The 22,437-nt window shown below is 43.5% G+C and overlaps 2 protein-coding genes and 1 non-coding gene across 3 annotated transcripts; 2 read left to right on the forward strand and 1 right to left on the reverse strand.

Moving 5' to 3' along the window:
* The first annotated feature begins 11 nt into the window (after positions 1 to 11).
* On the forward strand, positions 12 to 8,660 carry polg (polymerase (DNA directed), gamma). The gene is made up of 23 exons (XM_049574578.1): positions 12 to 151; positions 708 to 1,305; positions 1,435 to 1,630; positions 1,785 to 1,952; positions 2,113 to 2,259; positions 2,401 to 2,480; positions 2,606 to 2,788; positions 2,878 to 3,020; positions 3,172 to 3,295; positions 3,399 to 3,623; positions 3,735 to 3,852; positions 4,391 to 4,474; positions 4,680 to 4,793; positions 4,876 to 5,036; positions 5,119 to 5,172; positions 5,262 to 5,379; positions 5,488 to 5,623; positions 6,006 to 6,252; positions 6,343 to 6,465; positions 6,612 to 6,780; positions 7,074 to 7,282; positions 7,387 to 7,547; positions 8,321 to 8,660. The coding sequence occupies exons 2-23, from the start codon at positions 734 to 736 to the stop codon at positions 8,383 to 8,385; spliced, it is 3,597 nt and encodes a 1,198-aa protein (XP_049430535.1). The 5' UTR covers positions 12 to 151; positions 708 to 733; the 3' UTR covers positions 8,386 to 8,660.
* fanci (FA complementation group I) lies at positions 8,415 to 18,207 on the reverse strand. The gene is made up of 38 exons (XM_049574577.1): positions 18,039 to 18,207; positions 17,839 to 17,938; positions 17,675 to 17,747; positions 17,401 to 17,531; positions 16,508 to 16,661; positions 16,321 to 16,378; positions 16,162 to 16,203; positions 15,888 to 16,011; positions 15,702 to 15,787; positions 15,464 to 15,596; positions 15,295 to 15,372; positions 15,061 to 15,197; positions 14,687 to 14,867; positions 14,512 to 14,599; positions 14,281 to 14,411; positions 14,129 to 14,199; positions 13,849 to 13,963; positions 13,609 to 13,731; positions 13,360 to 13,428; positions 13,158 to 13,259; positions 12,887 to 13,072; positions 12,619 to 12,740; positions 12,359 to 12,520; positions 11,411 to 11,590; positions 11,137 to 11,303; positions 10,973 to 11,049; positions 10,728 to 10,844; positions 10,598 to 10,649; positions 10,384 to 10,511; positions 10,156 to 10,221; positions 9,944 to 10,040; positions 9,630 to 9,814; positions 9,482 to 9,538; positions 9,343 to 9,402; positions 9,178 to 9,246; positions 8,956 to 9,051; positions 8,696 to 8,797; positions 8,415 to 8,549 (listed from the first exon to the last, which is right to left on the reverse strand). Exons 2-38 carry the CDS (start codon positions 17,929 to 17,931, stop codon positions 8,487 to 8,489), a joined length of 3,975 nt encoding a protein of 1,324 aa, XP_049430534.1. The 5' UTR covers positions 17,932 to 17,938; positions 18,039 to 18,207; the 3' UTR covers positions 8,415 to 8,486.
* A 492-nt stretch (positions 18,208 to 18,699) lies between these two features.
* On the forward strand, positions 18,700 to 18,772 carry trnar-acg (transfer RNA arginine (anticodon ACG)). The gene has a single exon. It is a non-coding gene; the product is annotated as a tRNA-Arg (tRNA).
* Positions 18,773 to 22,437: the final 3,665 nt, after the last annotated feature.

Raw genomic sequence — 22,437 nt, forward strand, 5'->3', positions numbered from 1 at the left:
AGACCGCCTGGGGTCGCTAACGCTTCGTCTCGGTTAGGTTTAACCGCGAGTCAACATGCTAGCTTAACAACATAATTTGTTGTGGAGAGGTTTTAAATATATTTTGGTCGATTAACGTTACTTCAACGTTAAATCTCATAATACAGACCAGGTGAGGTGTCTTTTTTGCTCTTAGCGACAGTATAGGTTAACAAACTTAGCGAGCGAAGAATTAGCTAGTTATTATTTAGATTGGTTGCTCACAAACTAGCATCAGACCCCTTTGAGTATGGGCTAGTAAACATAACGTTAGCAGGGTACTGCTACTATGCTGCTGTGGGTTAAGCTAGCTAACATTTATCCAACCGTTGTTTTCAGTATGTCTAGCGTTAATGTTAAAGTTAAGTGATAACTTTTTGAGTGACGTGAACACTAACTTTTTTTGATGAATATCTGTAGCTGTAATCTGTAACCAAGAAATTGGACAACCATTGAACAATTGAACAGCTATTGAACAACAAAGCAGTGTGTGCACCATCAGACATCATAATATAAAATCAAAGATTATTATCTGTATGTAGAATCACCAGCACTTAGATATATATTGCCATATAGCCCCAGTTTGAGCCTCTCATTACATTATATGAGAGCCCTTATGGACTTTGTTGTATGCAGTGTACTTAAGCTGTATGATGTCATAAAACTGATGTTGTCTCAATGTCTTCCAGCTCTGGTGTGAAGTCCTCATGAGGTGATGCTGCATGTGTTGCGCTGTCCTCTGCAGAGGACTCTCACCTCTCTACAATGGAGGTGTCAGCGCTCCCTCTACTCCACCAAGCCTCACTCCCTGCAGGGCGAGGACTCCACAGAGACCCGCCTGAACCCCCTTAACATCCAGATGCTGTCCAGGAACCTCCATGACCAGATTTTTCGGGGGCTGGAACCACAGTACAGAGAGGATGATGTGAAGCGCAGCATTAGGCACTTGCAGAAACATAAGCTGTGGGGGAAGGAGACTTCACTGTTGCCAGAAGTGGAGCTGAAGCTCCCCAAAATGTATGGCGAAAATATTGATGAGCACTTTCGTGTCTTGGCAAAAACGCAGAGTCTTCCTTACCTTGAGGCTGCGACCAAGCTGCACCTGGCTGAGCTTCCTCCCATGCCACAGGAGTGGAGCTGGGAGGTTGGCTGGACACGCTATGGGCCCAATGGGGAGAGTCGGCGGATTGATTTTCCAGAGGAGTCGGCACTGGTGTTTGATGTGGAGGTGTGCATGACAGAGGGACACTGTCCCACACTGGCTGTTGCTGTGTCTCCAACTAACTGGTGAGGAAGACGCAATACTTGTAAAGACTGAAAAATGGAGAAATGCTCTGAATGGCATTAAACTGTTTATTGGGTGGACTGATTAGTTTCATTGTGGTGTTGGTTATTGATAAATTTTTCACTTGCCAGGTACTCTTGGTGCAGTAAGCGTCTGATCGAAGAGCGGTACTCGTGGTCAAACCAGCTGACCCTAGCTGACCTCATTCCCTTGGAGACACCTATGAACTCTGTTCGCCCATCAAGGGGTCAGTGGAAGGAGAGGCTCATAGTCGGCCATAATGTCAGTTTTGACCGATCTTACATCAAGGAGCAATACTTACTAAAGGTTAGTATTCAGAGAACGTTGTGTTTTGTCCTTGTTTCTTATCTCTTATCTCTAGCACTCTCTTTTTTCTTCTTTTTGTTTTGCATCTTTATGTGCCAAGAAGTATGTACCTGCCTGTCTATTACATTCATGTACAGTACACTATTTTGTAAAGGGTTCTAAGGTTCGCTTCATGGACACCATGAGCCTTCACATGGCCATTTCTGGGCTGACCGGGTTCCAGCGCACACTGTGGATGGCCTGTAAGCTGGGTAAAAAGAGAGGTCTTCAGGAGGTCAAGGAACACATTAAAAAAGCTGAGCAGAAAAAGGAGGGTCTATCGGTTTGTGTCTTTTTATTCATCATATTTCAGTCACAACATGCATTTTTTGTGATAACATAACAGCTTTTCTTTTGTTGAGTGTTAGAATCTTTTGGTTAGGATAGTTGCTTGGCTGTTGTCACTACTAAAACTCAACTTGACATGGTGTTTTTGTGCACAGGTTGGCTCCTGGGACTGGGTTGATATTAGCAGCATTAATAACCTGGCTGATGTCCATGCTCTGTATGTGGGAGGACCGCCACTGCAGAAAGAGGCCAGAGAGACGTTTGTGAAGGGCAGCATGACGGATGTCAGGAACAACTTCCAGGTCAGACATCCATGACAGATCATGTGTCACACTGTCAGTAATAACAGGCCTATATCATTTATATTTCAGCATATGAAAGTAAATGACTTGCACTCATCAGGCAGTACAGACAAATACATTTGGCTTTGCTGACCTCTGCAGGAGTTAATGCAGTATTGCGCCATGGATGTCGCGGCCACACATCAGATCTTCACAGAACAGCTTCCCCTCTTCATGGAGAGGTCAGTAAAACCCAACCCACAGAAATTTTCTGTTAACTTCTGTACATATTGAATTTCTAGTAAAGAATATGATACTGCTTTATCCACAATGATGCATAATACTGTCATCCTTATCTTTTTATAAGGTGCCCTCATCCAGTGACATTTGCAGGGATGCTGGAGATGGGTGTGAGCTACCTTCCTGTCAATCAAAACTGGGGGCGTTACCTGGAGGACTCTCAGGACATTTACGAAGAGCTCCAGAGAGAGATGAAGAAGTCTCTGATGACTCTAGCGGACGATGCCTGCCAGCTGCTGCAGGATGACAGGTGAGCAGAGCACCCACCATGTTTCTGACTGTAGCACATTATTTAACTTTATTTAACTTTAGTTAAATAACTCCAAACTTTTATTTAAGATACAAAGAAGACCCCTGGCTTTGGGATCTTGAGTGGGATGTGCAGGAGTACAAGCTGAAGAAAGTAGCAGCCAGCAAGAAGAAGCAGTCCAAAAAAGCAGCAGAAACACAAGCTGCTACTCCTCTCCCAGACTGGGAAGAAGGTATAAGCTCAGATCCGTGGCCACATTTATAAAGCAGACGTTATACGTCTTTTTTTAAGATGGCTGGTTTTAGTTAAAATATTATAACAACAATGTAAGTAGGGTCAAATAAAACAGAAGAGATGATTCAGTTGAGTTGTTGTGAAATTAGACCCAGGTCCACCCTCTGAGGAGGAGATGGCAGGCCCTTGCCCCAGCAGGCTTGCTGTGGAGAAGCTGATGGAAACAGTGAGTCGTCTTCCAAAGAGAAGGCAACATCTGCCTGGACATCCGGGGTAAGGTTGCTCCCCAGCACCACAGAACCATTTGATAATTATTGTCTTTCGGTTTCCACTGAAAGAGTGAGTCAGTCTGTCTCCCTTCTACTGTGTCCTTTAGCTGGTATCGTAAGCTGTGTGAGAAGATGTCTGAAGAGGACAGCTGGTCACCTGGAGCCAACCTCATCAGTCTGCAGATGAGGGTGACTCCTAAGCTGATGGGTCTGACGTGGGATGGTTTCCCCCTGCATTACACAGAGAAATATGGGTGGGGCTACCTGGTACCTGGACGCAGGGATAACCTGGTGTCTGAGGAGGAGAGTACAGGGCCCGTGTGCCCACACAGGTACTTATACACTGTGCTTACATCACCAAGACACAACCTATTTATTATTTAATGTTATATTACAGCATAGGATGTATGTGTATTTGTTTAAGCATTTGTTTTGTCTCACAGAGCTATTGAGCGTGTTTACAGAGAGTACTGTGAGCAGAACAGCAAAGAGCAGCCAGAATATTTGGACTGCAGGCCTTCAGATGATCTCATGTGGACAGACAGCGCAGTGTGGGAAAAGGTGCATACGCTCAGAATGTAATGTACCTCATTCTTGTAGTGTTTACAAGAAGGCATCCATAAATCTCACTGTTTATAAATCATATGAAAGAGATCATACATCATAATCATAGAACAGTAAAGTAATTAAGGTGATTACCTACAAATATATTGTGTTAGACGAACAGGAACAGCATTCTTTTTTCCACATTTATAAAGGTGATGGTTTGCCTGAGAATGTTTCAGAAAACTAAGCTCAATCTTATATTTAGTTTCCTCCTTATCATTTCACCCGCAGCTATCTCAGCAGAAACTGTGCACGCCTGGTCTGAAGTATGTGTGAGGTGCACACATTTTCACCGCACATTTTACTTTTATAAATGCCAATTTATGTGCAGGAACTGTGTATGCATGGTTTTTGTGTGTGTGCATTGTTTTTCATCTGGCCCCAAGTGTTGGTGTTTGTTCAGTGCTGCTTTGGCTCACTGATCAGGCCCGGGAGCTCTGGAATGACAACATATATATCATGACGTAGTTTTGTTTCTCAACCTCACATCAAGGTGGAGGAGTTCGGTTCCCTGGAGAGTCTGACGGAGGAAAATGGAGACAAAATGACAAACAATGGAAAGAGGAAGAAAAACATGGTGAGTGAAATGGTTGTTAATATTAACAGGTGTGGAATGACTCTGTATCATGAGCAACTCTTTTTATAGCCTAGTTAATATGAAACAGCACCATCTGGTCGAACGCAGTGTATTGTGGTTTTTATTCTACGTGTGTTTTTTGTTGCACTGTGCTGAAATTGAACATTAGTTATTGTGATTTTGTTGCATTCTGTGTCAACTACAGTCTCAAGATCCACATAGTGTTCCAGATGGGAGTCACTGCCATTATCACCATGGAAACGGCCCCTACAATGATGTAGATATCCCAGGGTGCTGGTTTTTCAAGTTACCTCATAAGGTGAAGTCTCACTGTTAACCTGAATAACTAGCTTTGGCACACTGAATTACTTTCATCGTCTCACTGAGTATGTGTATTTCAGGATGGCAATCACAACAATGTCGGCAGTCCCTTTTCAAAAGACTTCCTGTCCAAGATGGAGGACGGTACTCTCAGGGCAGGACACGGTGGCACCAACGCGACACGAGCTCTGGAGATCAACAAAATGATGTCGTTCTGGAGGAACGCCCATAAACGTATAAGGTACCTGTCAGTTTCCACTGTAAAGTTATTCATCTTTTCGTCATAAAGATGGTGAATACTGGATTTTATTGTGTCTTTATAGTTCTCAGATGGTGCTGTGGCTGCGAAGGGCAGAGCTTCCTCGTTTTGTCAGCAGGTTTGTTTGGTACATCAATAGCTATCCTGTATTTATTCAACGAACGGAAAACTCATTGCAGTTTATAACAACCTTTCTGTCTCCTAAAGACACAAAGATTTCGATGATGAGGGCCAGTATGGTGCCATATTACCTCAGGTCATCACCGCTGGAACGGTAACGCGTAGGGCTGTGGAGCCAACGTGGCTGACTGCCAGTAATGCACGGGTAAGGAGAAGCAGAGAAGGACCTACATTACTGACTCAGATCAGCTGCCAGTTTGAACTGAATCACAGTTACCAGCCAGGAGAGACATGTTGCTTCTTGTGTCCACAGCGGGATCGGGTTGGCAGTGAGCTCAAGGCCATGGTGCAGGTACCACCTGGATATCACCTGGTTGGAGCAGATGTAGACTCTCAGGAGTTGTGGATTGCTGCCATGCTTGGAGAGGCTCACTTTGCTGGCATGCACGGTGAGATTTGTCCCTTTGAAATCTTGCATAGTTCTTCTATAGTTTACAGTTGTAGAAGGCAGTACATCTCTCAGGGTTCCTACACAATTTCCATTTCTAAATTCCATACTTTTCCAGACTCAAATTTCAAGACTTCTCAGTAGATTTTTTTATAGGTCATATTTGACATTGGGAACAAGTAGCCTGCCGTTCTGTCTACACACCTACACAGACAGTTGGACGACGTTCCACTGCCAAACATCTCATGAAAAACACTCTGCTTGTATCAACAATTTAGTTTAAGAAATTCCCATTTTTTTTATTAGGAACCCAATTTTTTAAAAATCTGTTGATAGTCTGAACAAACAGCACCTGATGCTAACTGTGTATCTTATGTCTGCAGGCTGTACAGCATTTGGCTGGATGACCCTTCAGGGAAAGAAGAGTCAGGGCACTGACCTGCACAGCCGCACCGCTGACACTGTGGGCATCAGCCGAGAGCATGCCAAGGTGTTCAACTATGGACGCATTTATGGTGCGGGACAACCCTTTGCCGAGAGGCTGCTAATGCAGTTCAATCACCGCCTCAGTCAGGCAGAAGCTGCCAGTAAGGCCAAGCAGATGTACGCCCTAACAAAGGGCATACGCAGGTACACCCAACAAGTTCAGTGGTTGTGTTTAGTAGTTAGGTGGTTAAGTTAAGCTCTGGTGCTTCATGATTATTCTTATGTTGTTTTTAGATACCAGTTGTCAGAGGAGGGTGAGTGGCTTGTCAGTGAATTGGGTATAGACGTGGAGAAGGAGGAAAATGGAAGTGTCACCCTGCAGGAGTTGCGGAGGATCACTAGACTGGCGTCACAGAGGTGAGGGAGTAAGGAACACATCAAACAAACATCTACGGCCACTTGTCAGGAGCCGTTTAGTGTCACAACATATTCCCCCATGACCTCCAAGTCAATCTGCTCCTTCATGTCCTTCTGTCTCCTTCTGTGTTCCTTATACCCTTCAGCTCCCGGCGGAAGAAGTGGGATATGGTCAACAAACGCTTGTGGTTTGGAGGTACAGAGTCGGACATGTTCAACAAGCTGGAGAGTATTGCTCATTCAGCCAAGCCGGCCACTCCTGTTCTAGGCTGCAGGATTAGCAGAGCGCTGGAGCCCACGGTAGTTAAGGATGAGGTAAGTGCTGTTCAGTGGGACAGACCAATTAAATTGACATGGTGGAGTTCAACTTGTATGAGCAGCCAAAAAAAACTTTTTTCGTCAGTGTAATTTTAGAGATTCACTGTTATTATTTTACTGTTCATAGCCAAATGTCATTAAGTCCTAAAATCTGATGATAAACTGTTTTCAAGAAGAAATTATTAGGACAAAAATGGCTGTTTTCCCCTAAATAATCCATTGCTCAAGAACCTGACTGGATTAGGTACATCGTTACTGCTGATAATCGTGGTGCCATATTTCTTTTTCAGTTTATAACAAGCAGAGTGAACTGGGTGGTTCAGAGCTCTGCAGTGGACTACCTTCATCTGATGCTGGTGGCCATGAAGTGGCTCTTTGAGGAGTACGACATCGACGGCCGTTTCTGCGTCAGCATCCACGATGAGGTGCGGTACCTTGTCCGCAGTGAGGACCGCTACCGAGCAGCGATGGCACTTCAAATCACAAACCTGCTCACGAGGTCTGCTCGCAGCTTAGTGTTTGTCTTTCCCTGTCAGAGTATCCACAAGAGAACGGGCAATATACTCAACAGCTTTTCTAACTGTGTGCTTGTGTCTCCTGCAGGAGTATGTTTGCACATGCGTTAGGCATACAGGACCTTCCCCAGTCGGTGGCTTTCTTCAGTGCAGTTGACATTGACCTGTGTCTGAGGAAGGAGGTGAACATGGACTGTGTGACCCCCTCCAACCCCACAGGTCTGGAAAGAAGATATGGCCTACCACCTGGTGAGTGGTGTGTGACATAAACAATGTGCATAAAAAAGGTACATTACTGGTCAGATCCCTGCAGTTAAAGAAGTATTTTTCCCCCATCGTGTTACTTTGAGGGTACCTTAAATATGAATTCATTAAGTATATTCTTCTACCTCAGTCCAAAATCAAACTATACCAAAGCAAAGATGCCATTTCACACTGTCAGTGACCTCTCAGTTTACATTACACTGCTCTTAACTGGCCAGAAAAGAGTGAAAGGGAGCATACTATAAAATGTAGTTATAGATTTAGGAGAGTGAATTACAAATTTGTGCACACAAACATGAAACACCACATTCTTACACCCAATATCTGCCAGGCAAAGTAAAATTTAATGCAAGATACTTAAAAAACAGTTTAAATAAACACAGTAAGACAGAAGATAATATTTATTTTACAACAAAACAGTACTTGACACAAAGCTAGGCTGAAGGTGTACTGAAAACCATAGATCCAGCTCTTCCCTTTGAGTAGCTAAGGACTGATAAAGCTGGGCCATCCTAAGTACTACTATGTGTATTTATAACCATACTGTCTTCAAACAAAGAACACATTCTTAAAGCAACACATTCATCCTGATGAAGTCAAATGAATCCTTGACAAATCTTTAAATAATGTTGGTCAAAAAGAACAGCTACGCCATGTTGATACGTGCATGTTATAAACAAAATACATTTTTATTTTAAAAGATATAAACTATAGGAAGACAGCCAGAGTGTTAAACAATGTGTGCAAATTTTCCACAGGTGAGGCCTTGGATGTGTACCAAATCATCAACATCACCAAAGGCTCTCTGAACAAAGCGAGATAGCACTCTGTGGGCCAAGCCACACTGCCAGGAGGCTGTTCAGCAGCTGGTCGAGTTCAAGATCTGTGAGGAATCTGGAGACGTGTATCAAACAGAGGAGCAGCTCACTGTTTTTTCTTCTTCTGTTTGGGCTCTTGTGTCTCCTCTGCATCCTGTGACTCTGTGGCCTGGAAGGAATGTAAGGAGAAACAGACACTGAGATCTCACCCAGCAGAGGCTGGACTGTGGGGTGTTTGGGGGAAGTAAATGTTAAAGGCAGTTTAAAGCAGAACAGATGCTTTCAACACAGGCGGGAACATGAGATTGCACTGACCTCCTGACTGTCGTCCTGCTCCTGCAGGGCTGCGTCCAGAGAAGCAGCGTTGATGCGGAAATCTCTTGAAGTGCTCAGCTTCATGTACTGCATCAGGTTTACCTGATCAAACATACATGTGGGTGTTGAGTGAGTGAAACACTGTATGAGTGGCCTAACTGATAACAGCACTAACAGTGTACAAGGAACTTCGTGTGTTTGGCTCATTCGTCTGTTCTGTTACTCTGACAGCTATCTCAAACAATCCAATTCACACTTACCTTTGATTTCTTTGAGAGTGTGATAAGGTATTTCTCATACTGCTCAATACTGAAGATCACATTAGGGATGGTTTTTGTGTCACGCAGCAGTTTTGCCTGCCAAGAGGAAAGACAGATCAGATCAGATCTGAGATGAACAATCCTCAAAATCAGATCAGTTTAAACCTTGGAAGTTTTTTTGTTGTACAGGTGTAGCTATACATGTTTGATAAATGTCCTTACAGACGCAGCAGTGTTCACTTCAGTCCTTTTCTTTTTCTTCTTGTCATCTCCACCACCATATTCTCCACTCTAATAAAAAAACACATTGTTCACTCCTTCTTGAGGCCGAAGTTGCTGTAAACCTTAACGAAAAAACTCAAATGGCACAACAATAATGAGCTTTACCTGTGCGTACGTGATGAAAGAGTAGCATTGTGGTGTCAGGTGGGAGCCCGACAGTTTGACCTGCACAGAAAGCATTTTGATTAGCGTGACATCAGACGTACGAGAAGATTCGAACAGACAACCAACAGCTCAGACTCACCAGCTTCTCAAAGCGTGCTGGCAGTGCCCCGTGCTGGCTAGAACACACCTGAATGTACTAAAACGACAGGGAGAAAAGTCATTAATGTCACATTAGACAAATTTCACTCTCCATTCATACTGAGATCACAGAGTGGACAGATGCGCACATATTTAACCAGGGTGGTGAGGATGGTGTACGTGCGACTCAGTTCTCTCAGCAGTGTGATGGTACAGGTGCCGGGCAGCAGGGCCGTCTGGACCAGCTCGTTTAATGCCGTCAGTAGAGTCCCGAGCTGCAGCGTCACGGCTTTCTCTATCGGATCCTGCTGGCCTGCAGTTTGGGTCGCCTCACCTACACATCAGGATCGTAACATCACACAAGTTTTAGTGCCGTTCCCTGACAGAGATGCATCTCCTCCCCTTGTCCCCCCTCAACTCCAACCATTAATCCAACTGAGCATCAGTGTAAAAGGCGTCTTACCGGAACCCGATTTATCAGAGGCCGTCTGGCTCTTCTTCCTGGCAATGAGCCAATCCACTTCGTCCAGCACTCTGTCAACCTGAGACAGGACCAGCAGCTGGGGCAGGGAGAGATTAAAATGATGAAGATGGTGGGCACGCTGTGCAAACAGATTCTGAGATATTGATGCCACGGCAAATCGGAAGCTTCCGGGTATAAGACTCAACACTCACTGCTCCTGTGGTCGCAGTCTTCATGTTGATGATGGCAAAGTGAGACTGCTTTTCCACCTCCACGTCCTGACCGTACAGAAAGAAAAGGCAGATTGAAAAATGACTAGAAAAAGTGGCATGGTAACCATGACTAAGATACCATTCAAGGGTTTTTCTGGGAGTTTTTCCTTATCGGCTGTGAGGGTCCAAGTACAGATGTATAATACCAGAAAGTATGATTGTGTGTACCTGGTCGATATCTCCCAGCTGGCTGTGGATGTCTTGGCAGAGTTCCAGCAGCAGGCTTACAGGACTCTTATAGAGAACGTGCAGGTTGAAGAGAAGAGAGAGGAGGCCCTTGGAGAAAGCAGAGTCCTCTGAAAGAGAGAAGTAATCATACCTCAGAAGACACATTACTGTATCTAACGTGGACGGAAAGATAAAGTAAACCATTATCACTCACCAAAACTGGTCTCCTTGCAGATTTTCACAGTCCATGTGATCATCTGAACAAACTGTAGATGTAGAAATGTGTTAGTGGAACAGGTGCTATGGACTTTGTTGTATGCAGTGCACTTAAAGAAGACACCTACCTGCTGGGAGGAGGGCTTTAGCTGGCGTGAGAGCACACTCAGGATGCTGACCAGCAGCTGAGCCTCTTTGCTGTTGAATTCGTCCTCACTTCCACCTAACTGTGTGAACAGCGCCCTCTGTTGACGGGCAAAGAAAATTAGATTTTAGTGTCGCTGCTGAGATGTGATGGAAAGAAAGTTAATGTTTGGATTTTAATCTTTAAAATAAGAAGAGAATAATCAAGTCTAATTCTGTATAGATGCACCTGAAACTGTCGGATGTAAAAGTAGTTCATCTCTGTCACGTTGCCATTGTCTGGCTCCGCATCGTCCTCTGAGATGTCTGCAACAAACACAAAATGTGATGACTTGCTGTGTACCATTCAGGTGTAAAACTTAAAATTCACTGCTTTTGCTGTGCGTGTCTAACCCATGGTGGAGAGGAGCTGGGCCATCTTGTCTGGATAGCGCTGCTGGCAGGCTGTGAAGATCCTGAGCAGACCTTCCAAACACAACAAGGACAGGCTGGAGCGCTTCTCCTTCTTCCCCGCATCCTCCACGACACTGGGGATGTTGGTGTAACGCCACATCAGCACGCTGGAATTTGCAAAGACAGATCCGTTGTTGGTCAAACAATGTCACAGAGAACAAACCCATGAAGACTGTCTAACTAAATGCTGTTATTTAGGCCAAGGGAATCTGACCTCGTCATGTCACAGAGGAAGCGGAAAGTTCTGTCTGTATTCTGTCCATCCGGGCCATCTGTGTGTCCAGTTTCCTCCAGCTGCTGGATCTTGTGTACAGCCACATTTACCGCGTAGCGCATGAACTCTCCACTTGAGCGAAGCACTGAGAGAGCCTCCTCCCTGCTCTGAGTACTGTCTCTAAAACACACAAAAGAAGAAAAGCAGTCTTTGTTACATTTGTCCAATGTATTACATTTCCAGCAAACAATCCAAAAGTGTTTCATTTTAGAATTTATTTTCCATGTTTTGGTGTTGCCAATGCTACTCTTGATTAAATGCATGTTATTCACATAGTGTTTTTAACTTTTAGCTCTTTGAGTTCTCTTCCTACTTGTCACTGTCAATTTGATAAATGCTGTACAACGTGTACAATCCAGTCAAGACATGTAAGAGAAAGAACTAAAATGTGTGCATTCACTGTTTAATAAACTAGTTATAAATAGGCACGTAGGTAGGACATTTAAATTTAAGGCTTTTTAGGATCTTTTCAATTCAATATCTAACCAAATTTAAGACTGATTTTTGGACAAAGGATTTTTTCCGTATTCAAGCATTTCAGATAAGTATGAAGGGAAGTATGTGGTCCTGTGCAGAGGCACGTTTTATGTAGTATTACGGTTATTAGAGTGAGTTAGTTTAATCTACATTTTGCCACGTTTGTATACGTATAAAGTAAAGTATAAGGTTCAGTGGCAGGTTTAAAGAACGACTTTAAAAGACAGACAAATGAAATTAGATAAAATGTTTGGTGCAATTTAGAGCTCACAATTTAAAAACTAAGACTACTTAATAACCTGTAAGGCCCAATATTTATAACATTTAATTTAAGACATTTTAAGACTTGTTAAGGACCTAAAGACACTCTGGTAACAGTAATCCATGTAAACATAGCCACCAGATCATTACCTGAAGAGCGCTGTGAGGAGAGTTGACACAAAGCCCAGAGAGAGTAAACTGCGCGGGCTCTTGCTTGATGGCGTTCGACCCTTTCCTGATTTCTCCCTCAGGATCTCGGACAGCTTGTGGTAGCGGTTGAAAAGCTCTATGAGCTCCTCAAAGCTGCTTTTACTGCAACACACAGAGGCAAGCACAAACATTTAAAAAAACAAAACACTTTAACACTATGCTCACAACGTCGAAACCACACACAGAAACGTGGTTGTTACCTGTAGTTGGCTTGGATGAAGTTGTACTCCATAAGGACCTCATACACTCCCATCACCAGCAAAGCATAGATATTATTCTTCGTCCCAACACTGGATCCCGTGGAGAACTCAGCTGACTTGTCCTGATTGACACACAGACATGGCTCATTAATGCTTTCAGTGCCAAAAGGGAGTGATGCTTATTTGCTTCTTTATGCACATGTCAAAAGGATTCTGACATTTTCTTTAACCACACTACTTTAATTAACCGTTTGCGTTGAATGCATACCAGTTCAAAGTCCTCCAGTTCACTCTTGATCATGCGTCTCGTCATGCTTTCTAGGATCGTCTGTAGTTCCGACTGGTACCCCTCCTCCTCCTCTTCCTCCTCGTCATCGCTGTCGCCAGTGTTGGCTGATCGACGCATGTTCTGCAGCCACAGCAGGCAGTGTACAGTACAGCTCACCAGATGGGCCTGAAATGGAACAAACACTATTTATAGTAAGATATTAACACAGCAAAAACACAGTCACAAAGATGATACAGAGCAGACAGCGTACCAGTGGCTCCTGGAGGTAGATTTGGTCTCCGTGCGCTGTGATGCATGGTTCAAGTTTCACCGGGGGCAGGAGGTCCTGCTCAGGCTCGTAGTACCGCTTCAGCTAAGGATACACATCAAGACATGACATACAGCTCTCCATGTTATAGACAAGACTGCATGGTGTCATTATACCTAACATAACACACACATAATACACATACCTGGGAGAAGAGGGTCTGCATGATGGAGCTTGCAAGTTGAGAGTTGCGACGGAGAACATCATAGAAACCCTGAAATGGGAGAGAATTTATATGTTGAAGGATTTCTTTTAGGATTTAGCTGAAAGATATGCATGCAAGGTGCTAACGGTGGAAAAGAAGTTAAACTCATCAGGCTATAAAGTAATTGTAAGAGCATGTAGCAAAATTGAAAGCACCTAATCAACATGGCATAGAAATGAGAACTCGAACCTCATAGAGCATGAGGCGCACGTCAGCCTGCTGGCCGAGGCAGCGACGCAAGCTGCTGAGGATCTCCAGACAGAACGCTTCGTTGGCAGCGGAGTTGTAGCGAGAGTGAACGTCCACTTGGATCTATTCAGACAGTCATTACACAACAGGCCATGTTTAAAAGTGCACGTATTGTCACAGCTGGAAATGCTTTCAAGCACTCTTGTCGCACATGCATCTATGGAAAAAGACCAACTGTACCTGGCTGGAGGAGATTGCCTGGCTACACTGGCTCGAGGCCAAGCTGCCCAACACTTTGAAGTTCTTCAGCAGCAACAGGAAGCCAGTCACTGCAGACTTTCTGCCGTCCAGCTGGCTGGTAGAGTCGTATGTGGGGAGAACAGCGTGAGAAATTACCTTTAGTGGAGGTGCTACACAGCCTCTCTTTTTAATTAATGTTAAGCTATCACGTGTTTACCAAAGCATGATTCATTAACTGTACTGATGAACGTCATCTGATTAAAAGCAAAGCAGTACACACCTGGAGAACATGGCCTTGCGGAGGACTAGAATCAACGCATCTTTCAAGGACATACTGACTTTTAGCAGGGGCTGATTAAAAAGAGAAAATGATTAAACAACAGAAACCTCCACTCTGTGTGTGTGTGTGTGCGTGTGTGTGTGTGTAGCTACCTGGACAGCTTTTAGTAGACCCTGAACAGTGGCCAAGGGCAGGTATGACAGGTGGTCGAATGTCTCTGTCACCTTGGAAGATGACTCCAGGAGGATCATGGGAGCAGAGACCACAATGTCGGAGAAAAGGTCTGATACAGAAACAAAACAACAGAAAGGAGAAAGGTTAAAGACTTATTGGACAGTGGTGCACGACTGATAGCTGGAACTTATATCTAAAAGTTGCATTACCTAAGTAATGACTGACAGGTGAGGCTGTTTTCGTGACCATTCGATTCAAGACCTGCTCCAGTATCTCGCCTCTGATAGGCTCGTGTATCTGAGGAAACACACACCCTCCTCCAGTGAGAAAATACAATATAATCGTGTAGTCAATTTTGGGTAATTTACAAAAAATAACTGTTACCTTAAAGCCCTGCAAGAGCACCTGTCCTCCCAGCTTACATGCCTGCTGAGTCGGGGTCCGGGCTACGGTTGCAGACCCTTCTGTGGTCTTGCCAAATGGTCCAGGTTTGGGTCCAAACGCATCCATGAGGCAGAAGCCCAGCTGCACCAGCCCCTGGGTCACATGATCCCAACCAAACACACTGCACAGGCAGAAATGCTGAATTCGTTTTAAGAATATTAACTACAGATACTGTGTTCATGACAGATGTGAGATGATAAAGTAGTGTATCTTGGCCACCACAGATAACTGCTAATAATATCACATACTGTTATAATTTGGGCCAAGAAAGTCATATCAAGATATGCCAAGGTGGATTGTTTTGATGCTCTGACCTGTTCTTGACTGTGTCCAGTATCATCTGAGCCACGCTACAGTGCCCAGGCAGGAGGTCCTGCAGGAACTTTGACCCCTGTTGCAGCTGCTCATCCTTGAAGCTCTTGAGAATTGCCCCCTTCAAAAGGTCAAACACCTGATGACAAATCCAAGGAAAGGAGAAAAAATAAATAAATGAACAGAAAAGATTTAAAAAAAAAGGACTCAAATGAGTCATGGTATAAATTTCTCACCTGCTCCTCATAGCGCTGGATGCGTGCCACTGAGAGCAACAAGGCAACACTGAACGGGCACAGGTCCCCATAAGATGTCTGCAGAGATGCAATTAAAGATTTACGGCATACATTACAAATGTAATCAAGCGATCAGAAATAACTTCAGTAACAGACAGTTATATATAACCTTAAAGCTTTTGAGGAATTCTCTCCCCAGTTCGTGGTCGAGTCGTATAGCAAAGACTATGTGGAGGATAGCAGTTCCCTCCACATGCCTCAACTGGTCCTGGGGAATTGACTGAACCTCTAGATCCAGGCTCCTGAGAAGAAGAAACAGTGAAAAACAACAATCAGTAAATGGAAAGCGAGCAGAATCATTTAGAGGGAATACAGTTTATTCCACTTGCAGAGTATGAGGCACTCACTCTCCGTGTTTCTCCTCCTCTTCCTGGCGTACATCTTGCTCCTTAAAATAACTGATGATTCCATCCAGGACCTGTTTCTTACAACCCTAACAGACATAGTACAGGGCAGATACTTAGATCATTAAACAAAGAGGAAAACATGATAAGGCTACCTGTTGCTGTTATTTTTGAAACACACAAACACACCTTTGCAGATAAGAGCAGCAGCTGATAAACCAGTGGTGGGATCTCCTGCAGATCCAGCTTGGTGAACATCCTCAGGATTTTCTCCACCAAAAACTGCAGCTCCTCTGATGATAAGGGCACATCCCTACAATAAGGCAAAAAACTGCTGACTAATGCTATATGCAAATAAAACATTGTTATATCTTTAAAAAACATTACAACAGCAAAAAAGACAACAAACATATTATTCTGTAGGTGTCTGCGAATGTGATGGTCTGATCGTCAAAGGTGTTACCTGAACATGGTGGTCAGGTGGATGACACACTGTGGGTCCCATCTGCATGAATATAAATACAAACATCCTATGACTACTACTGCTGTTTGTTAAAGACCCATATGAAATGGTTTGGGCTGAAATATCTCCTCTCAGTAAGGGGAGTGTCGATGTCCTCACCTGCTTGAGCAGAGGCTGTTGATCAGCTGTTTCTTGTATTCCTCGCCACTGAGTTCACCTAAAGTAATGATAAAATCCCAGGCAACCACAAGAGACAGAGATTCACCATATTTTAAAACGTGCACCTTGAAGATTACATCACTAAGTAAGATGCTGAAAGGTACCAAGGCTAGTAATCTGCACTCACCTTTTCCATAGGACAAGGCTTCACAGGCTGAGAGGGCAGTGAGCACAGTAGGAAACAGCTCTAGGGATTTCCCACTGCCCATTTTTCCCACCTTAATGGCCTCAACAAAAACAGACGCCAGTTTTGCAAGACAGGGTCCGGGTAGTGTGTGAGTCTGTGTATAACATATAAGAGACAAAATGGTAATTAGACAGATGTGTTTGTGCCATACTGGACATATCACAAGAGGACACAATATGTTAAGCCAATTCATAAAATGCTAAAACTGATTTGACAACAGCCCTGATGAATTAGTGCATGCACTTAAATAATGTTGTTCTAATAAGATAAAGTCATATTTTATCAATACCCAAGGGGGAATACACACATGCACTAAAAGGACCTATACATGCATAATATACAGGCGCCCTGAGCAATTTAGGGTTTAGTGCATTACTTAAAAGGCACCTTGACAGTGCCAAGGAGGTAAACTGGCACCTCTCCAGCTACCAGTCCACACTCCATATTTGGTCCAGACAGAGACTTGACCGATGACCCTTCTGTCTCCCAACACAAGTGCCTATGGACTACTACTGCTAGTGCCATGATAACGTATACATTTTCATATATTTTAGTATTGTGTTGATGACATAACAACCCGTGTCTCATATCCTAATACCCAAGAGAGAGAGCTCAAAGCAGCCCTTAGCAGTGACAGATAATTATCTTTAATTTCTCAAAGACCTATACTTTTGAAGCCTAGCACAACCACAAGCCTGCAAGTTAGAAGACAATATTTTGACTTTTACATGTCATTTCTTGTTGCTGCTGCCCTTTCACAGAGGAGTCATTATTATTGATAGAAGCCACTCCGAGTGATACTCTGGTATCATAACCAGGCTTATTCAATTTACCTCCAGCATCAGCAGTCCAATGATATCAGCTGCCACCTCAGTCTGAAGGTCCCCAGACTCACACAGTGGGATGCAGTGTTCATAAACGAGAAGTCTACGGTTTGACCCTTCAGTGGAAGTGGGTGGAGAGCCTAAAAAAGAGCACACACTTTTACTGCACAAAACACCCTGTGTGACATTAAAACCAATGCAGGTTTTTTTTAACAACTCTGACGAGTGATATCTTTATCATGATCTGTAACATCACTAACAGCAGACGACACTGTGTACTTACCTTTGAATATGCCTTTAATCATGCTACCGACCTTCTTTCCCTTCAGTGCGCCATTGGTGATCACAGTGATTAGCTAGAAGCAGATATCAGAGAGGGAAGTGTTTCATGAGCCATCCGACTGGATATATGTGGTTAGACAAGTTGACTAATTAATTTAGCATTACCTGGTCATTTGAAAGGGAGGACAGGTACTTTTGAAGTTCAGCGGGATTGTCTCCATCCGACAGTGTGACGATTTTATCCATTTCAGCCCTCATGATCAACCTGTAGACGCACACAAGCAGCTGGTAAACACACACAGGAAGAAATCTAAGCTGGGTGCCAACAGTTGCTACTGTAGCTCAATGTTAAATTTGAAATTTACCTCTGATTGTCGACCGTTTAACTTAATTTGATATTGGACATTCAATTACATTCAGCAAACTAGTGAACTAGTCCGTGAAAACGCAAAGTCACACCCGCTGTATCTTTGGTAACACTTGAATGCATAATATATAACGAAATTCCCGCCTGCGCACACTTCCTGTTTTGCTTCGGGGTTGCCACGTTCGATTCAAAGCTTCCCACAATTACAGAATTAGATAACACCGAGTATGTACTATTTCATTACACTGTAAAATACGTATGATAACACAACATGTTAGTTAGAACAACGAGGAGTTATCCAAAGCTCGTAACATAATGCTGTATCCGTTTAACTACCAGGCAAACTATAAAATGCAGTACGAAAAACTTGATATCTACAGACCTGTCAACTCTAATCACAAGGCACGCCTACAGACGTAGCCTGTGCTGGGTTGCCAGATTTGGCTATGCTTCTTGATTTTGAGGCCGGATGGGCTTGGGTTTGTACCAAGTTTGGGTTTGGCCGACATTTGTTCACCACTCTCTGGTAGTGTTCAGTAATTATCGGGAGACAATACGCCGTGTATATTTTTTTACAACATTGAATACACAACAATTTGCCATGATCAATCACCGGAGTGGCCCTTTAAGTAGTCCCACGTAGAAGAGTATGTTATGTCGGGCCAGTGGCGCAATGGATAACGCGTCTGACTACGGATCAGAAGATTCTAGGTTCGACTCCTGGCTGGCTCGAATATCTTTTCTTGCATTTTAGTTTCAGAAGAAGGTATACATGATCTGAAACTAATAGCATGTATGGGCCGACAAACATATTTGTAAGGCAGATATATACAAACACAAATATATGTCCCCATATATGCATACATACACATACTTACACTTACATAACATATACCACCAAACACATGCTTACATCCATGTATACTGAGGTAGACTACAAACCCACGTTCGTCCACGTCCAAACTTCAATGCTCTCCATTTCTTACCAATCAAATAAATCCCTCCATCCATTTTTTAACTAAGGAGGCCTCTTCTCTATTTTCTGCATTTCTTACCAATTCCAAAAAAAAAAAAAAATGGCTGTTCATTTTTAACCAATCACAGGAGACCATCCTCTTCATTTCTCACCAATCAAAAAAATCTTGACAAGCGGTCATCTCTGCATTTTTCAAGGTAAATAAATCAAAAGTTACTCATTTTTCTATTGTTGTGTCATTACCAGCACATCTTGTCAAACCTGTCAAATGCTGATTTGAACAATTTATTTTTTTGCTGCGATCTAAAGTTTTGGTTCACTTTGCTAGCAGTGAATATAAGAATGTGGGTTTACATTACTGTAAATGTGATGTGTACAGTAACTACATATAGTAATGCTGTCAGTTGTTAGCTTTAAAATGGTACGATGCTATACAAACCACAATGAAAGTGTCTGAGAGTTTAACCCATTCTTAGTTGAGTGAGAGATAAACAGACACCCATCAGCTACAGCTCAGAATCTCCAAGACTCAACCATTTCAGTGCATGGCTGAGAATGCACTGGGGTATGCTGGGTATGTAGCTGCATGAGTGCCATAGGAATCAGGAATGATTCAGATAACAATCTCATTAACAAAGACGCTTCCAGAGGTACATTTTGCACTATCCAGAGGGCCGACATGCCATTCAGGTCAACACAGAGGCAAGATCCTCCAGAGGCTACTATAGAGCCAACCTGCCACTGCTGCCATCTCCTCACAACTATCCTCAGTGCCTACTGTATATCCTTGCTGTGATCAACGTTGATAGGGAAAGGCAAGTCTCAGCTGACTGACAGGCAGTCAAGAAGCTTTTTTCGCTACAAAAGTTTCAGCAACTAGAAAATGGATATGTGTAACACTGAGCTGTATATGTTTTCATATTTTTTATCTATTCTGTTTTTATATCGTTCTTGTTAAGCTGTTCCTACTCTGTCCGCAGATGGATCCATCACCACAACCACTTTTGTTGGACACAGCGGAGCTGGAAGCTTTGGCTGGCAACTCAACGGATGGAGTCAGACATAGCCTGTATGTATTTTTATGAAATACTTACACTCTCTTGCAAGCTTTCTTTCTCTCTCACACACTCGCACACTTCTCTTATATCTGTTATATCTGTCATAACATGAGACATGATTACAATCTTGAATATGATTTGAATTTAGTATATATACACATGTATTTTCTTTTCTCTTACTACTCTGCATCTGAATATCTTGCCCATGAGAACTGCTAAAGAAAGGTCATCAGCTGGAGCCACAACATTGTCTCCCAGCTGGACATTGGCAACTCTATCCAGTTCCCATGTCTGCTGCAGTCCATGAGCTGGGGTGTGACATGCAGGTTGTGCGCCTGATGTGTCAGTGAGGTTTGGGAAACAGCAGCAGCCAGCTTCAAAAGCAGCATGCAGAGAGCTGGTTTAAGAAACAAACTCACTGAGTTCAAAGGAGTTGTGTGTATTATCTCCTCTGGGCTGATTTCACCAGTCCTGCTGGGGGATTTGCCAGCTGTGTCTGCAGTGCCAAAACATCACTGGGTGACGCAGGTATTTGCCCAGGTTGTCGTCTCAGTCTTTGGCTAGGTCATCAAGATGGGCTCAACCAAGAAAACTGTGAGGAAGCTTGCATGTCACACCTGGTTTACAGCTGCTTAGGCCACCCACATCGCTAATATGCAAGGGTCATTATGTCTGTGCCTACACAAGTGAGGGATGGGGTCTGATGATATCCTATTAGCGGACCGTGACTGCTGTGGCAGCTCACTTCATAAGATCTTCAGTGCATGAACATCCAATTGGATATCTGGCCATCAGCTGCACGGTGACTCACGTGCTCTCTACACCAGCTTCATGACCCAACTCACTCGCTGCATCCAATCTGTGTGGAATGAGAGTGACCTGCAGCGACTCAGGGCAGCCAAGCAGGCGGAGCTGGAATCAAGAAGAAAGCAGATGTGACACGTGACACCACATCACTGTGGCAGAGATCTGCATCACTCATTCAGGAAGGCAGGGAGATTGAAGTCATCCTCAAGGAGTTCACTGAGTCATGTGATAGGAAGAGGAGTTGAAACACTCACTGTGTGCCTCTGATCAACTCTGCAAGGATGGCGGGAATCTGAAAGTCCCAGCACAAACACATTCCCTTCCTCCATGACTCTCAGAGTTTCCAGTTGTACACACAAACTGAGACACTGAAGAAGGGTGCTCATGTGCTTCCAACATACAGAGAATTTTCATTTGCAAATGAACAGATTCTTCCCAGGTATTTTTTAAAAATGTATTTGCATGCACAAACCCACTATGCAAATATTTAATATTTTTCAGGAACCCTAGTGAGTGACATGTTTTTCCAGGCACAACGATTGGTGGTTTTGCCAGGTGAAATAAGGACAGGACCATGACAGCAAAGGGTCCCACTCATACTGTGGCCTTCTTAGTCATGCTGCCAATCAGCTGTCAGAGGAGGTTAACACTGGCAGTGTAGCCTACACAGCCACATGAAAATATATCAGTTTACATGTAGTGAAGTATTATTGTGGTAAATTATTGCTTTTAATAGATTTTAGGCAGGTACATATTCCTGCAAGTCACTTACGATGCTTTTTTTTGTTATTTTAGATGAGCTTATAGGTAGTACTGAATACCTGTACAGCCAAAACAGTGCTGTGATGGAGGACTTCATTTGGCCGTCACTACACTCAGATAGATGACATCACTGCTGCAGAGGGGTAGTCTTGTTTGGAGCCATATGACAGGGAAGATACAACTGTTCCCACCCTAGACACAATATGGACCCCACAACAGTGCACCCCATCAGCCCCTACCTCATCAAATAAGCCTCCAATGCTGCCCACAACAACACTACGCCATCTGCACCCACAGCACTGCCTGTGACTGCATCCCTATAACCAACTGTTTTACTTTTTCCACTGTGCAGTGGTAAGTTTGAACAGAATTGGTAAAAGATGCCAATAACTGTCATTTATATTGACATATAAATTAATATATAAATAAATATTACCTGTTCATTCATGTTCTCTCTCTCTTTCCTTTCATTTGCTCTGATTTAGCCCACTACTATACTATACTATCCATATATGTAAAGATAAAATATAGAAGAGCACTAATTAACAAAATCTTCCAACACTGAACACATGCTACACGAGTTAAGCAGGATTTATACATGTGCGTCAGCTCAATGTAGAGCCTACGCCGTAGCCTACACACAAGGCCAATGTCATTGTCAGCATTTATACTTGTGCAGTGGTGTCTGTGTCACTCTGCAGTAACACCTCCAAAACACTAGTGGGCAGCAAGGTTTCTGTGAAGTTTAGTTGATTCAAAAGACACGTTAAACATGACCTAACAGTGACAATTTC

This window comes from Epinephelus fuscoguttatus, linkage group LG4, assembly GCF_011397635.1.
Source record: "Epinephelus fuscoguttatus linkage group LG4, E.fuscoguttatus.final_Chr_v1".
NCBI classification, from domain to species: Eukaryota; Metazoa; Chordata; class Actinopteri; order Perciformes; family Serranidae; genus Epinephelus; species Epinephelus fuscoguttatus.